General features: G+C 54.8%; 1 protein-coding gene across 4 annotated transcripts in view; it reads right to left on the bottom strand.

Moving 5' to 3' along the window:
* Positions 1-263: 263 nt before the first annotated feature.
* The window catches only part of LOC144738263 (TBC1 domain family member 10A-like), a 41,580-nt gene continuing 24,330 nt past the window's right edge, over positions 264-17,513 (bottom strand). For 2 of the 4 annotated variants that reach the window (XM_078621275.1, XM_078621277.1), the window contains 5 exons: positions 7,252-7,377; positions 6,762-6,827; positions 5,502-5,694; positions 4,724-4,929; positions 264-3,910 (listed from right to left, as the gene is read on the bottom strand). In XM_078621275.1, coding sequence (XP_078477401.1) covers positions 3,815-3,910; positions 4,724-4,929; positions 5,502-5,694; positions 6,762-6,827; positions 7,252-7,377 — 687 coding nt within the window. In that variant the 3' untranslated portion in view covers positions 264-3,814. Of the gene's footprint in view, positions 3,911-4,723; positions 5,695-6,761; positions 6,828-7,251; positions 7,378-17,513 lie in introns of those variants that run through there. The other 2 variants (XM_078621276.1, XM_078621280.1) reach the window with 2 other exon arrangements.

Below are 17,513 nucleotides of genomic sequence, written 5' to 3'. Positions count from 1 at the left end.
GCAGCACTTTCAGATGGGCTGCTTCTGCGGCTGTCTGGAACGCTCTTCCTTCCTATATTAGGAAGCAGCTGGGAGCAATTTAACCTTAAAATCATCTAGATTGACAAACCCACTTCTTTAGAACTGCTTCTAGTTGTTAAGTTTTCTTTCCTTCCCCTCTACCTACAATTAGCGGCGGTTGGCTACGTACGGTGCGAAAAAAATTAAACATACACATACATATATACACTCAGTCTCATTCACACACAGCTCAACCAGGTGGCTGATATCATCATCACGTGGATATTTATTGCAGCCAAATACTCTAAACGCGTGGCATCGATTATAAATGTAGATCGGAAACACTGTAGGACCCATAGAAAAATCCATGCGACCAGCACGGGGAGAGAGAGAGAAGCAGACTCCAAATATACAACAGCAGGCATCTCCACGGGGAGAAAGAGACGCAAACATACATCCATTATACAGGTTTTTTTTGGGGTTAGATCACGTAAATATGCGTCGTTAAACCCGTCACAGACAATTAGTAAGGGTTGTCACGTAAGCAGGACATGCGAATTCGTCACTAGTACAGCACACCGGTGTGTTGGAGAGCCAAGCCACATTTACAATCTGAGTACGACGTTTTGCCAGTAATTACAACTAGCTTCATCAGGCGACGGCCAGATTTGTGGAGGTGTAGATGTGATGACAACACGTGTGTTGCTCTTCTTGTGCGAAGTGGGGGGGGGGGGGATTAATAAATCAACGTACATTATGCATGCGCATTCTGCAAGCCCATTAATCTTGTACTTCATGTCCATTGTGTGTACTAAAATAGCCTTTCCAACCGTAATCCCTATTCAAGTATGGTGGACTGTATAGGCATGCATTTAAGCAATATCTTATTTTATGATTCGCTTCCAAGCAGCACTAAGTCGGTAGCTATCCGAACGGTTACAATTATTTGCATTTCTTTCAATTTCAACAGATTCGGTAATTAGTCTTGGCCAGTAGTAACTTGTTTTGCACAGAACTTCAACATTATCTAAATGAATTGCGTGTCCTTGTTGGCACACGTGTTCCGCGACTGCTGACAGTTGTATTTGGGAGTATTTAATATTCATTTGGTGTTCTTTTAGTATCGTGCTGATCATTCATCCTGTTTGCCCAACATAGCATTTGCCACAAGTGCAATTAATCCGGTACACAACTTCTGTTGATAGTTTCGGTAGTACATCTTTTGTACCAGATATAAATTTCTGTATTTTATGTATTGTGCCAAATCTGACTCGGATGCTTGTTTTTCCAAACATCTAGCTAGTTGATCAGTTACTCCCACAATGTACAGTATTTTAATAGTTTTAATTACTTGGGCAGTTTCAGTGCTCGTGTTATTTGATTTGGTTTTGACATTCAATGCCCTGTTGATTTGTGCATTATTGTAACTGGTCAATTGCAGTGCTTTTTTACCATGTTTAATTTAACTTCTCAGACTATCACCATTTGACACTTTCTTAGCCTGATGAATGAGCGTCTTGATGACAGCAGATTCTGTGCGGGGTGATGGTGTGACTCTGCATTCAGATAGGTGTCAGTGTGTGTTTTCTTTTGGTAAATGCTGTATGTCATTTTACCATTGAAACCCCGTCCAAGCAGAATATCCAGAAATGGTAGAGTTCTGTCAGCTTCCATTTCCATGGTGAACTGGATGGATGGGTTTTTGCGAGTTGAGACCAGACCACCAATGTGTCATCCACATATATAACCAAGCAGAGGGTTTTAGTGTGCTTGAAGCTATTGCTTTTGTTTCAAAATCTTCCATGTGTAGTGGCATAAAATAGTAGTGCAGTGGCGAAGGGTAGTAGCATAGCGCTGGCTGCTGGCAGGGAAGGGGATCTGTGGCTTACAGCAGTCCTGACGTCAGCAGGCCAAGATATACACCTGAGGGGGATCTCGGAGAAAGGTCACAGAAGGGGCACACCAAGAACCTGCTAGTAATTTCCAGAAAGGGGGCATGGCCGGGGGCGGAGCCAGGCCATGCTAACAGTATAAGAGGGGCCCCTGTAGGGGACCTCGGGAATGTTGTTGGAGTGGGATCACTGTCGTGCTGCTGAAGTTTTCATCACCATTCTTCTCATCGTCTTCACCATTCTTCTCGTCTTCACCATCCTTCTTGTCATCGTCTCCGTCTTCACCATCTCGGGGCGTCACCAGTCAGGCAGCCTACCATCTGTCCTGACTGAGTAGCGTCGCTGATCATAGACGGACTAATTATTAAGAGTGTTAACCCGATGGTGCTTGTTAATAAAGAAGTGCCTCCAAGTCTGATCGTCTCCGAGTTATTCACTACACATGCACAAATTCGCTATCACAGGAGACAAAGAAGAGCCCATTGCTGCTCCTTCCTTTTGTTTACAGAAGTCACCTTTCCACAAGAAGTAGGTGTTCTTTAGACAGTGTTCAGCTAGTCGTGGAATATATTTGGCTAAACCTGCGTTAATTACCAGTGTCGAGTAATTTTATTGACTCGTTGACCGGAACCCTCGTGAACAGAGAAGTCACATCAAAACTTATGATAATATCTTTAGGGTTAAGCTTAATATCTTTAATTATATTTATGAGATGTTCAGAGTTTTTGATGAATGAAGAGGTCCTACAGATGTAGAGCTGTATTTGTTTTGTTACGTACTGTGCTAATTTGTATGTGGCAGAGCCTATTGTACTAACTATGGGTCTTAATGGGACATCAGGTTTTTAAATCTTTGGTTGCCCATAAAGTCTTGGTGGTTTTTATGTCCTTGGTTTGATCAGGTATTTTGCTCATCCTTGGGAATTGATGACTTGGCAATGATTGCCGTTGTTTCAAATATACAGCAGCAGGCATAGTCAGGATCACGAGATCAAACCCACGACTTCCTGCATACCAGGCAAGGTCGTCAACATCTCCCAGCTACCATGGTATTTAAAGTATTTCAGAAGCATAACCCACGACCTCCTGCATACCAGGCAAGGTAGTTAACATCTCCACGGGCAGAGAGAGACGCAGACTCCAAATATACAGCAGCAGGCATCGTCGGGGTCATGGTCTATATTCCGCAAACCTCCTGCATACCAAGTGAGGTAGTCAACATCTCCTAGCCAACGGACCCAGGGCGAGATCGAATCCCAGCCCCTGACTCAAAACCGGGTCCACATCGTACTCCGGGGCTCCCAAATGCCCCAGTTCCTTGTTCCAGGTTTTGGTCATGGATGTGGATTCCCAGCTCCAGAACTCTGACCTCTGAACTCTGGACTCCACCTCCGGCTCTGGACTCCGGATTGCGACTCCGGACTCCGGCTCCGGGTCTTATCCCAAGTTCCATGAGCGCCAGGTGTGATTTTTGGGCCCAACTGAAGAAGAGTTCACTCCTTTTTTATTTGTTCCCCCAGGTACAGTTCTGGGTCCCAGGTCCTGGTTCTGGTCCCGGTTCTGGTTCCAGTTCGGGTTGTGGTCCTGGTTCTGGTCCAGATCTGGGTCCCAGTTCCGGTCCGGGTTGTGGTCCTGACCCGATTCTATTCTGATTCTAGTTCTGGTCATGGTTCTAGTTTGGGTTGTGGTCTTGGTTCTGTTCCAGATCTGGTTCCAGTTCTGGTTCTGGTTTTGGTCCTGGTCCTAGTCTGGATCCGGATCCTTGAACCAGTTGCGGTCCTGGATCCCTGTTTCAGTTCAGGTTGTGGTCCCAATTCTGTTCCAGACCTGTCTCCAGTTATCATTCTCGTTCGGTTCATGGTCCTGTTCCGGAGTCCGAATTCCAATCCTGGATCCGCGTTCCGGGTTTCTGGGTTTGGGTGCTCACGCCGCTTCCTGATTCCGTCTGCGTCTCCGATCGCGGATCACGGAGAGGTGGAGACGGCGAAGCCTCCGTGTGGACAGAGACAGGGACAGCATCTGGACACAGACAGACACACACACACACAAAGATCCCCCGTGTCACCTGAACAGACTGTTGGGGAAAGTGCTGTTAGTAGCGAGCAGCAGTGCCTATGTACACTCACACACAAATAGACACAGACGCACACAGACACACACACACAGACAAAGAACCCCCATATAGCCTTAAAGGACTATTGGGGCAAGTGCTGTTAACGAGCACCTATGAAGGCCAGAACAGCACACGATGGGGTGGGTGGCCAGCACCACGCCCGGCCGCCTTTGTCTCCCCCAGTCCCAGAGACAGACTCACATACTCACCCACTCACACATTCACTCCCTAACCCATTCATTCGCTCACAAACAAAGCTTCCCCAGGTAGCTCATGCAGTTACTGTAGGGGCAAGTGCTATTAGTAGTGGATAGCGCCGCGCCTATTAAAGCCGCCAATGTGGCACATGAGGGGGTGGGTGGTACAGCGCCACGCCCTCCCCACCTATGTCTCCCCTAGTGGTGATGTTTACTACACATCACACCGCACCAGGTACTCACTTGAGGCGGAGTCGACCTAGGGGGGGGGGCCCGGACCGGTGTAAGATAATCGCTATCACTGTGTGGTGTTGGCGGTGGTGGGTCTTTATGGGTGTATCTATGACAACTCATCCGATAATCTAGAAAGCTCTTGAATCGCACACACACGCACGTCAAGTATCAGAATCTGTAATGTAGACTGGAATAATCTGGTGATCTACAAAGCTCTTCAATCACACACACACAAACATCCAGTAAAGAATCTGTAATCTAGACTGGAGCGGCAGTCTTGAGTCACACCTGCGGCACGAGCGACGATGGGTGGGTGTTGTGGCGCGACGGGCAGCGCAGCGCCTGCAGCACAGAGTACAGGTCGTCGCTGGCGGCAGAGTTCCCGGCGGTGCCAGCGGCATTCCCGGCGGCATTCCCGGCATCAGCAGCAGCGGCGAGCTCCTCGAAGGTCCCGATCAGCAGCACCAGCGCCACCCGCAACAGGACTTTCACGCCTGCAGCAGGGGTACCGGTAGCTGTGACAGCAGTAGCAGGATTGACAGCAGCAGCAGCAGGAGCAGTGACAGCAGTAGGAGTGACAGCAGCAGCAGGAGCATTGGCAGCAGGAACATTGGCAGCAGAAGAAGCAACAGGATAATTAACAGCAGCAGGATAATTAACAGCAGCAGACGCAGCAGGAGCATTGACAGGAGCAGAAGAGGCAGCAGGATAATTAACAGCAGAAGCAGCAGCAGTAGCACCATGTGCAGCAGGACCTTCACGCCTGCAGCAGGGGTAGCGGTGGCACATGGTGGCACACAACCGCATGTCACCAGTGCGTGTCTCCGTGTGTCACCGTGGGTCACCGTGTGTCACTGTCACATGTCACTGCGTGTCAGCGTCATGTGTCAGTGTGTGTCAGCGTCGCGTGTCACCGTCGTGTGTCACCGTGCGTCACTGATGTGTGTCAGTGTGTCACCGCATGTCACTGTGTCAGCGTCGTGTGTCAGTGTGTGTCACCGTGTCTCAACGTCGTGTGTCACCGCGTGCACTGTCACATGTCTCAGTGCGTGTCACCGCATGTCACCTTCGCACAGGAACATGTCCCAGACGCGCGCCAGGCTAGGTGCAGGCAGCGTGCGTGCGAACGCGCACAGCAGCCACTCGGGCAGGATGAGCGTCGGTGGAAGCTGCAGGCGGTGCAGCAGGACGCGAGCGTGCGGAGACAGGCGGGGCGCCAGCAGCAGGGACAGCAGCTCGCAGTCCTGCTGCACCGCCTCCTGCAGCAACCACACAACCACAATCATGCAGCAACTACACAACCACAATCATATAGCAACCACACAACCACAATAATGCAGTAACCACACAACCACAATCATAGCAACCACACAACCACAATCATAGCAACCACACAACCACAATCATTCAGCAACCACAATCATACAGCAACCACACAACCACAGTCATTCAGCAACCACACAAACACAATCATACAGCAGCCACAATCATGCAGCAACCACAATCATTCAATAACCACACATACACACTGGCACACTACAACATGTTGGTGCCGGTGTTAGTGTAGATGCTAGTGCTTGTGGTAGTCTAGGTGTTAATGCTGGTGCTAGTGTTAGTGCAGGTGCTAGTGCAGGTGCTAGTGCAGGTGTTAGTGCAGGTGTTAGTGCAGGTATTAGTGCAGATATTTGATGCAAGTGCTAGTACAAGTGTAGTGACGTTATACGGATCACTACGGCGCTTTGCGCTGTGCGTGTTGTGGAGATAACTAGCAGGGTACAGTACCATGCACGTGATGGGCCGGGGTGAGGTATAGGGGCACGTGAGGACAAGTCACCCCGGCTCGAGTTAAGCACGTGACAGGATGGGCGAGCAGGTGCAGGGGAACAGGAATTGGCCGGACGGGCCGAGGGGGGTGGGCGAGGAAGGAGCGGGGGTAGCGGGGGCGTTAGAGGATAGAAGTTTCAGGCTCGAACGAGGTTCGAGGCTGTTCAGTGGTAGAAAGAATCCTGCTCGTCGCCTGGGTCCACGCTCTTGGACATCGTGGGTCAACAGCGCGAGGGCTGCTCTGGCCAGAGACAGCTATCCCGTCTGAAGTAGGTCAACAGCATGACGGCTGCTCTGACCAGATACATAGTTACCCTGTGCGGAGAGGATAGGTGGACGTAGCCCCGTCCGAAGTGGGTTAGGTGTGTAACGGTGTAGCATTGTGTGAATAAAAGTTGTTGCCTCCTAACAGTGTGTCTGCAAATGCTAACATTACACATGTGCTAGTGCTGGTGTTAGTGCATGTGCTAGTGCTGGTGTTAGTGCAGGTGTTAGTGCTGACCAGTCCAGGGCTGTAGTACCCAGGGAGGTAGTGCTCACAGATCTGGACCAGGCACCAGAACGCCTCCTGTTGGGTACACGGATTCAGCACTGGACTCTACACAGTCTGTACGTATGTATTTTTTACGTATTTGTGTAGTATGTATGTGTATGTAGTCTGTATATAGTATGTAGTGTAGTATGTGTATATGTAGTCTGATATAGTATGTAGTGTAGTATATCTCCATATATATGAAAGGCAAAGTTGTGAATATGTGTGTCTGTTCAAAATGTTTAGCGTACTTCCCGACATGCAAAAAACTTGAAATTTGCCATGTGGGTACTTTCCAGACTGTGCATCATGCAAAAATTATAAAAATAGACTTTTGTATATTTTTTTGGGGGGGGGGGGCGCAATAATGCATATTTTTTGCACGGCAAGTGAGCTGTGACGTCACATCTCTGTCATGTAACCCGCGCATGCGTAGTGGTTAGCGCGCTGCACTACGAACCCGGCGACCCGAGTTCGATTCCCGCTCATGGCCACCACCGGTGACGATTATTTGAACCGGTCCTGGGCCTCCCCTAGGTCGACTCGGCCTCAAACGAGTAACTGGTATGGTGTGTGAACATCGCCACTGGGGAGACAAAGGAGGCCGGGCATCGTAAATCCAAGTCCCGGGCGAAGCCGGGTAGTAAAGCTAGTAGTACATGTATGTAGGTAGTGTATTGTAGTGTGTAGTAGTGTAGTGAGTTCCCAGGGAGACAGACGACGTAGTTGAGGCACACTCTTTTATTTAACCAAAAGGCGGTAACAATACTTGAAGGGGTAACAGCCCCTTCACCCGTACTCAATGGGAAACACCCCTAGCACTATCCCCTGACTGTCCTATTCCCAGTCCTCCGCTATGAGTGCTAGGGGAGGCTATCTGATCCGGCCCTGGTCAATCACGGATCCCGGCACCCAGCTAACCAGGCCGTGCTCTTACAAGAGCAGCGGTCCTGGAGCTCTTGGGGCCGCACCACTGGCTTGCCCTGCTTGGCCCTGACAAGGACAGCGAGCCAGGGGAGTTCCAGGGCCTATTCTGCCGGTCTTCAGTCTAAACTGGTAAGCTTCTAACACACTGGCCCCGAGCCCTCTGGCTCCCCGCCTTTTATAGGAATCCTCTCCGAGGGGTGGGGCTATGGGGGATCACAGCGCCCCCATGGCCCCCCAGGGTTAACTGATGCGGATGTGGATGGAGACACCCGTGTGTGGGTGCAGACACCCTTGTGTTTCTGTCCGCCTTTCTCCCCGTAACAACCCCTACAGTAGTGTAATGTGCAGTAGTCTAGTGTATAGTAGTGTAGTGTATAGTAGTGTAGATTATATGTAGGAAGTACATATGTAATCTGTATGTATGTACTTTGTATATAGTCTGTAGGCATGTAGTATGTGGTACGTGCATCGTATATATGCAGTATATATGTAGTCTGTATGTATGTGTAGTGGTGGTGTTGACGTGCGCCGACTGTGACAGTGATGGATCACGGGGCGGCGCGGGGTGCGGGGTTGGGCACGCGTTGTGGGCGTGGTGTGGACGCGCGCGCCGGGAGTGACAGAGGACGGGGCGGCGCGGCGTGGGTGGTGAGGCACGCTGAGAGGTGGGAAAACAGGATCGTAGCCAGCGCCCAGTGATTGGTCGAATAGGATGGGTGCTCGCAGCGACGTCCGCAGGTGGGGTATAAAGGGGGACGCGCGAGAGCACTCGGGGAGAAGTTACCCAGTTGAAGACCAGAAGACGGAGCTGAAGACCTAGTGCCCCGAGACCCCTAGTCCCGCCGTCCTTGTAGGGACCGGGGCCCTGTGTGGCTCGGAGGCGAGACTGTGGGACCCAGGGTCCGACGCCCACGTGGGTCGGGCTGGGGACCCACAGTCAAGACGGACACCCCGGGCAGGGAGTGTCCCGAGTAGCTCAGTGGGCGTTAGTCGCCAGGGTAGCTAAGTGGGTGTTGGTCACCCGAGTAGCTCAGGGGCGTTAGTCGCCGAGTAGCTAAGTGGGTGTTGGTCACCCGAGTAGCTCAGTGGGCATTAGTCGCCGAGTAGCTAAGTGGGTGTTGGTCACCCGAGTAGCTTAGTGGGCGTTAGTCGCCGAGTAGCTAAGTGGGTGTTGGTCACCCGAGTAGCTCAGTGGGCGTTAGTCGCCAGGGTAGCTAAGTGGGTGTTTGTCACCCGAGATACTAAGTGGGTGTTTGTCACCCGAGATACTAAGTGGGTGTTTGTCACCCGAGATACAAAGTAGGTGTTAGTCACCTGTGAACGAGTTTGGTAAAATAAAGAGTGTGTTACCCGTGAAGTCGTCTCCCGCCGAGTTACTACATTACAACTGGCGTCAGAAGTAAACCTGTCTTCAAGAAGTATGGACACGAGGAAGACTACCCGTACCCACGAGCGAGGTCGGGACGACGACGGCGTACCGGGGACACCAACCTCGGGAGGAGAGGACGAGGAGTTGCCGCCGATGCAGCACTTCGCGGTGATGGCCGACGCTCCGCTCGCCTCCGACACCAGCCTCCAAGACGCGCACTCCCGGTTGGCGGAGTTGCTACTCGCCGCCGCCGCTGTCTTGGCGGACATCTCCGTCCCGGCGAGCGGAAAAACGGCTGCGAGGTTGGTGGAGAAAGCGACGTTGGAGGGATCCCGCCAAAAGGCGCTTCGCGCCAAAAGTCTGGAAGTTGCCGCCGTTTTTGAGGGGCCGCCATCGATTGGCGGGAAACACGGACACCAGGTGGCCGGAGACCTCCGCTCAGCGCAGCCCACGTCATCAGCGCGCGCCGGAGCTCTCCATTTTGCGCCTGACAACCGAGCCGACATTTTACACAACTACAGCGGAGCGGGGGAAAATCTCTCCGACGTCGACGACGATCGGGTCCTCCAGCAAAGATTGCCCGCGCTGTCGGCGTTCAAGGCGGATGGGGGCGACTGGGGAGCCTTCCAACGAAGGTTCCTCGCTCATCAGGAGATGTCGGGGTGGTCCGACACCACTGCCCTGCGTGCGTTGCCAGCGATGCTCGACGACGACGCGCTTGCAGCCTTCACATCTGCTGCAAGGTCGTCCCGCTCTACGCTCCAGGCCGCACTACACCTGATGGCGAAGGTGTTCGGACCGCCCTCCACGTGTCGCCACCAGTTCTACGATCGGCGGAAGGTGGCTGGAGAAACGACGCTCGCCTATCGCACGGCACTGCTCGCCTTGGCGGACGCAGCTTTTCCCCGCATGGATAAGGAGGGGAAGGACGCCATGGTGACGGAGCAGCTGCTGGCGTTGGCCCACGAGTTGGGGGTCCCCATCAATGTGGCGGACGAAATGGATATCTGCTCCCTGGCGATCGCCACGAGCATTCACGCGTACGAGGTCCTCAAACGCAAGCCGGGGGTCGTCTGCAAATGGGCGGGGAACGCGGCACTGGCCGCCACGATCGCCGAACCTCAGCCAGCTGCGGATCAGGAGCAGGCCTTCGCTGCATCGCGTCCGGGGGAGTGGAGAACGGGAGGTCGTTCGCCCACACGTTCATCCCGCAAGCTGGAGCAACCGAAACCTACGACGTCCCTCGTCGTCTGCTACAACTGCGGCCTTCGGGGTCACGTCGCAGCCGGGTGCCGGGCCCCGCGTCAGCGCGCCACAGGACCACGTCGGGACGACGACCAGGCCCACAAGTCATCCCAACAAAACCCGGTGCCTCGGGCTTGACGGCTGCTGATCGTCGGGAGCCTGAACCCCGCGGCACGCACGGGTCCTCGATGCCTGGCCGATGTCTTCCTGAACCGCCGGCACCACCGGACGTTCAACCGCGTCTGGTGCCGTACGACGGACCGGCAAGGCGGACTCGGGCTAGGGCACAACAATTTTCATTAAGACGTTTTTTCTCAACACCGAGCTCGCCCGGTGTTCCCCTCTGCCGCGGTAATGTCCCATTGTAGGGACGCTCGGAAAGAATGGGACGCTGCACGAGTCGTGAAAAAAAAAGAAAAAATTTTTTTTCCATTTATTTTTCTTTCTGCATACACATTGCTATTGTCACTCGCCGGATTGTATATATTGTTCTATTGTCGCGGTGGCATTGGTTGATGGTAGTGTTCGCGTCGTGTTGTGTTGTTACGTTAGTTGTTGTGTTATGTTACGGGGCACACAGGGGGGTTGTATATTTTTTATAGCAGCCGGGTCGGCTGCGAGCTATCTGGTAGGGGGTGATGTAGTGGTGGTGTTGACGTGCGCCGACTGTGATGGATCACGGGGCGGCGCGGGGTGCGGGGTTGGGCACGCGTTGTGGGCGTGGTGTGGACGCGCGCGCCGGGAGTGACAGAGGACGGGGCGGCGCGGCGTGGGTGGTGAGGCACGCTGAGAGGTGGGAAAACAGGATCGTAGCCAGCGCCCAGTGATTGGTCGAATAGGATGGGTGCTCGCAGCGACGTCCGCAGGTGGGGTATAAAGGGGGACGCGCGAGAGCACTCGGGGAGAAGTTACCCAGTTGAAGACCAGAAGACGGAGCTGAAGACCTAGTGCCCCGAGACCCCTAGTCCCGCCGTCCTTGTAGGGACCGGGGCCCTGTGTGGCTCGGAGGCGAGACTGTGGGACCCAGGGTCCGACGCCCACGTGGGTCGGGCTGGGGACCCACAGTCAAGACGGACACCCCGGGCAGGGAGTGTCCCGAGTAGCTCAGTGGGCGTTAGTCGCCAGGGTAGCTAAGTGGGTGTTGGTCACCCGAGTAGCTCAGGGGCGTTAGTCGCCGAGTAGCTAAGTGGGTGTTGGTCACCCGAGTAGCTCAGTGGGCGTTAGTCGCCGAGTAGCTAAGTGGGTGTTGGTCACCCGAGTAGCTCAGTGGGCGTTAGTCGCCGAGTAGCTAAGTGGGTGTTGGTCACCCGAGTAGCTCAGTGGGCGTTAGTCGCCAGGGTAGCTAAGTGGGTGTTTGTCACCCGAGATACTAAGTGGGTGTTTGTCACCCGAGATACTAAGTGGGTGTTTGTCACCCGAGATACAAAGTAGGTGTTAGTCACCTGTGAACGAGTTTGGTAAAATAAAGAGTGTGTTACCCGTGAAGTCGTCTCCCGCCGAGTTACTACATTACATATGTACTATGTATGTGTAGTGGTGTTTATTCACGCGGACAACTTCTTATTCTCCTGTCACTTTATTCGAAGCATCCCCCACGGGTGCTCCTCATGTTCAACATCACGTACTCCTCTCGCGAACTCTCCCTCTCTTACTCCGCTAGCCTGCTACTCCGAGCTCACTCTCCCTTGCTCTGCTAGCCTGTTTACTCCGCACTCTGCTAGCCTGTCACGGATGCTCTCTCTCTGGCTCCGCTAGCCTGTTCTCCGCTAGCCTCTTACTGTATACTCCACTAGCTTCTGACCCCGCTAACCTCTCACTGAATATCCCGCTAGCCTATTCTCCCCTAACCTATCACACTCACACTAAGGATTCCGCTAGCCTCTCCCTCGCTAGCCTGTTACTACACCCACACCTCCAACCTCGACCATGCCCCCAGCGGGGGTTCAGCCAACACCGCAAACGGAGGCAGTTTGGGGATATTGGGTCATATTGTCGCCTCCATTACAATTGGGGACATTGAATTGGAAGGGCCCGGTCTGGTCTCGAAGACGTTGGCCGTGCTATGCCTCTTAGGCACAGATTTCTTGGCCAGTATGCCCCTCAAATGCTAATTGACCAAGGTTGTATGGAGATGCCGTCGGGCCATCCATTGAGTTTTTTTAAACTCTCCCACCTTACTGACTCCTGTTGCAGCCTGTGTACGAGCTCTGGCTTGTGATTCGATTAAGATTCCTCTGGGTTCCCAAATGTTGGTGCCCCTAAGATTGCGCAAACCCCTGCAATTGCAAAGGCCTGAGGCGGGAGTCCTCTTAACTCCCTCTAACTATTTATCTCGGACTTCCTCCTTGTTGGGTGCTCTGACGGTCGTGTCGAAGGACCAGAAACCCTTTTTGCAGCTTTTGAACGTGGGTCTTTCGCACGTTGGTATACAGGCCGGTACCGTTTTGGCGCATGTGTAGTGGTGGTGTTGATGCGCGCCGACTGTGACAGTGATGGATCACGGGGCGGCACGGGGTGCGGGGTTGGGCACGCGTGGTGGGCGTGGTATGGACGCGCGCGCCGGGAGTGACGGATGACGGGGCGGCGCGGCGTGGGTGGTGAGGCATGCTGAGATGTGGGAAAACAGGATCGTAGCCAGCGCCCAGTGATTGGTCAAATAGGATGGGTGCTCTCAGCGACGTCCGCAGGTGGGGTATAAAGGGGGACGCGCGAGAGCACTCGTGGTGGTTAACCAGTTGAAGATCGAAGACGGAGTTGAAGACATAGTGCCCCGAGACCCCTAGTCCCGCTGTCCTTGTAGGGACCGGGGCCCTGTGTGGCTCGGAGGCAAGACTGTGGGACCCGTGGTTCGACGCCCACGTGGGTCGGGACTGGGGGACCCACAGTCGAGACGGACACCCCGGCGGGGTGTGTCCAGAGTAGCTCAGTGGGCGTTAGTCGCCAGAGTAGCTCAGTGGGCGTTAGTCGCCAGAGTAGCTAAGTGGGTGTTGGTCACCCGAGTAGCTCAGTGGGTGTTTGTCACCCGAGTAGCTCAGTGGGCGTTAGTCGCCAGAGTAGCTCAGTGGGCGTTAGTCGCCAGAGTAGCTAAGTGGGTGTTGGTCACCCGAGTAACCCAGTGGGTGTTAGTCACCCGAGTAGCTAAGTGGGTGTTAGTCACCCGAGTAGCTAAGTGGGTGTTAGTCACCCGGGTAACCAAGTGGGTGTTAGTCACCCGGGTAACCAAGTGGGTGTTAGTCACCCGACTAACCAAGTGGGTGTTAGTCACCCGAGATACTACAGTGGGTGTTAGTCGCCTGTGAACCGAAGTTGGTGAAATAAAGAGTGTGCTACCCGTGAAGTCGTCTCCCGCCGAGTTACTACATTACAACTGGCGTCAGAAGTAAACCTGTCTTCAAGAAGAATGGATACTAGGAAGACTACCCGTACCCACGAGCGAGATCGGGAAGACGACGGCGTACCGGAGACACCAACCTCGGGAGGAGAGGACGAGGAGTTGCCGCCGATGCAGCACTTCGCGGCGATGGCCGACGCTCAGCTCGCCTCCGACACCAGCCTACAGGACGCGCACTCCCGCCTGGCGGAGTTGCTGCTCTCCGCCGCTGCAGTTTTGGCGGAGATCTCCGTTCCAGCGGGCGGAGGGACGGCTGCGGGGTTGGAGGAGGCGGCGCGGCTGGAGGGTTCCCGCCAGAAGGCGCTTCGCGCCAAAAGTTTTGAGGTTGGCGCCGTTTTTGAGGGACCGCCATTGTTTGGCGGGAAGCGGGGACACCACGTGGCCGGAGATCTCCACTCAGCGCGGCCCGCGTCATCGGCGCGCGCCGAGCTCTCCAGGGTGCGACTGCTGACAGAGCCGACATTTTGTACAACCACAGTGGCGCGGGGGGAAATCGTTCCGACGACGACGACGACCGAGTCCTCCAGCAACGATTGCCCGCGCTGTCGGCGTTCAAGGCAGACGGAGGCGACTGGGGAGCCTTCCACCGAAGGTTCCTCGCACATCAAGAAATATCGGGGTGGTCCGACATCACTGCCCTGCGCGCTCTGCCAGCGATGCTCGACGACGACGCGCTTGCAGCCTTCACATCGGCCCCAAGGTCGTCTCGCTCAACGCTCCAGGCCGCGCTACACCTGATGGCTAGGGTGTTCGGCCCGCCCTCGACCTGCCGCCACCAATTCTACGATCGGCGGAAGGTGGTTGGGGAAACAACGCTCCCCTATCGCACGGCGCTGCTCGCCTTGGCGGACGCAGCTTTTCCCCGCATGGACAAGGAGGGGAAGGACGCCATGGTGTCGGAGCAGCTGCTGGCGTTGGCCCACGAGTTGGGAGTCCCCATCAATGTGGCAGACGAAATGGATATCTGCTCCCTGGCGATCGCCACGAGTATTCACGCGTACGAGGTCCTCAAGCGCAAGCCGACGGTCGTCTGCAAATTGGCGGAGAACGCGGCACTGGCCGCCACGATCGCCGAGCCTCAGCCAGCTGCGGATCGGGAGCAGGCCTTCGCTGTATCGCGTCCGGGGGAGTGGAGAACGGGAGGTCGTTCACCCACACGTTCATCCCGCAAGCTGGAGCAACCGAAACCTACGACGTCCCTCGTCGTCTGCTACAACTGCGGCCTTCGGGGTCACGTCGCAGCCGGGTGCGCGTCAGCGCGCCACGGGACCACGTCGGGACGACGACCAGGCCCACAAGTCATCCCAACTAAACCCGGCAAGTCGCGGCACCTCACACGCCCGGTCCACATACGCGGCACGTTCGGGTCGCCGCTTGGCGGTGGGGGGTCCGCGGCTGGGTGCTGGGGGTTCACTTCGGCGGGGGGGGTCCGTACACGGCCCGCAAGCAGTCGAATGGTCCGAATTGGCCCACAGGATAGTGGCTGCGTCGGCCGGGTCGTCCGTGGTAACGGGGTTTATTGACGGGGTTGAGGTCCGGGTGCTTGTGGACACGGGTGCGTCAGCCACTATCATTTTGGACCTTATTTATAACATTCTTCCCGTCCAAAGTCGACCCCTTCTGCCTGTGGACGTGCCATTTTATGCGGCGAATGGGGGATCCCTGGGGATCATCGGCCAGATTCGGGCGACTATTTGCATTGGTGACATCAAATTGGAGGGCCCTATTTTTGTATCATCATCGCTGGCCGTTCCTTGTTTGCTAGGTACGGACTTTTTGTCCAAAATGCCCATCAAAATTCTCATAGATCAGGCCTGCATTGAGCTTCCGTCGGGACGGCGGGTTGCGTTCTTGACAAGTCCTACCAAAATACGCACGGTTTGTGCGACGGTGCAGGCGCTGGCAACTCAGACTGTACGGGTGCCCCCGGGATCGCAAATATTGGTACCCCTTCGGTTGAGGAAACCACTCGGGGTGGGTGCGGGGGCACAGGGAGTACTGTTGGGGCCGTCTAACAGGGCCAAAAGGGGCCTCGACTTGGCGGTAGCTCAAACCATGGTGAGAGGGGACAGTGAGCCGTTCGTAATGGTCCTGAATACGGGGTCGCGGCCGGCCATAATTACGCAGGGAACGGTGCTGGCTCACGCCGCGCCGCTACCCGTTGAGGAACAGCTCATTGCTCACGCCGATTTCAGTGTCGAGTCGCATCCTCCAAGTGATGAGGGGACAGAGTGGTTGGACTCGTTGTGTGCCGGGTCTGCTAACTTGTCCAAGGTGCAATTGGGAGCATTGAGGGGTTTGCTACTCGAGTTTGCTGACGTGTTCAGCAGACATAAGTACGATATCGGCTGCACAGACTTGTTGCGCCACCACATAGCTACGGGGGACGCGGCCCCTATTCGACAGAATCCCTTCCGGCTCAGCCCAGCCAAGAAAGAGCATGTGCAGTCGGCGGTTAATGATATGTTGGCAGCCGACATCATTTCGCCCTCTTCTAGTCCGTGGGGTGCTCCTATTGTCCTAGTTAAAAAACAGGACGGGTCTTTGCGGTTCTGTGTCGATTTCCGCCGCTTAAACAAAATCTCGATGGCGGATGCGTATCCGCTCCCCAGAATGGATGAGTCGCTGGATGCCTTGGCGGGAGCACAGTTTTTTTCCACACTCGATCTGCTTTCCGGATTTTGGCAATTGCCCCTCGATAACGAATCTAAACCTAAAACCGCTTTCCGGACACCTGGTGGCCTATTTGAATTCAACCGTTTGCCCATGGGCTTACATTCCGCTCCCGCCACGTTCCAGAGGCTCATAGAATTGGTTTTGTCGGGCCTCCAATGGGACACCTGTTTGATTTATCTCGACGATATCATCGTCTTCAGCCGGACTTTTGAGGAGCACCTCCAGCGACTGAGAGCGGTGTTCCTCAGGATGCGTTCCGCTAAGCTTAAATTTAAACCGGCTAAATGTTTTCTGCTTCAGGAATCGGTCAGGTATTTGGGCCATATCGTGAGTCGTTCAGGGATCTCGACAGACCCTGCTAAGACGCACTGCATCAGCTCATGGCCAACGCCAACCTCGGTCACGGAGGTTCGCAGCTTTATTGGATTCGCCTCCTATTACCGTCGGTTTGTCAAGCAGTTTGCCACCATAGCCAGGCCCCTGCACGCTTTGACGGCTAAGGGTGTGCGGTTTCACTGGGGGGCGGAAGAGGAGGCTGCGTTCTGCTCCCTTCGTGACGCCTTGGTGCAGGCTCCCCCCTTGTGTTACCCCGATTTCATACAACCATTTTTGCTTGACACGGATGCCAGCAACACGGGTATCGGGGGAGTGCTCTCACAGGTGGTCGGGGGGGTTGAACGGGTGGTCGCCTACGGTAGTAGAGTTCTTTCCCCCGCCGAACAACGCTATTGCGTGACTCGCCGTGAATTGTTAGCGATTGTGTTTTTTACACAGCAATTCAGGCCGTACCTTTACGGCCGTCATTTTACGGTTCGTACGGACCATGCGGCTCTCCAATACGCTATGCGGGTGGCGCAGCCATCGGGCCAATTGTCCCGATGGTTGGAGGTCCTTCAGGACTACCAATTCACGACGATTTACCGCAAGGGATTACGACACTCAAATGCGGACGCCTTGTCGCGGTTGCCACCGCGCACTGACTGCGCATGTTTGCTGGGATCGGCGCGGTGTAAACCCCCGGTCGCCGACACCGCGGGAGTTGCGCTCGCCGCCACTGACACCCCGGGTGTCGAAGCTCCCACGGGGAGGGACTCGCTGTTATCCTTGCCCCTCA

The sequence above is a fragment of the Lampetra planeri genome, chromosome 79, assembly GCF_965212315.1.
Source record: "Lampetra planeri chromosome 79, kcLamPlan1.2.h2, whole genome shotgun sequence".
In the NCBI taxonomy this organism is placed as follows: domain Eukaryota; kingdom Metazoa; phylum Chordata; class Hyperoartia; order Petromyzontiformes; family Petromyzontidae; genus Lampetra; species Lampetra planeri.
The sequence above is the reverse complement of the archived record's forward strand: the minus strand, read 5'-3'. Positions and strand labels throughout refer to the sequence as shown.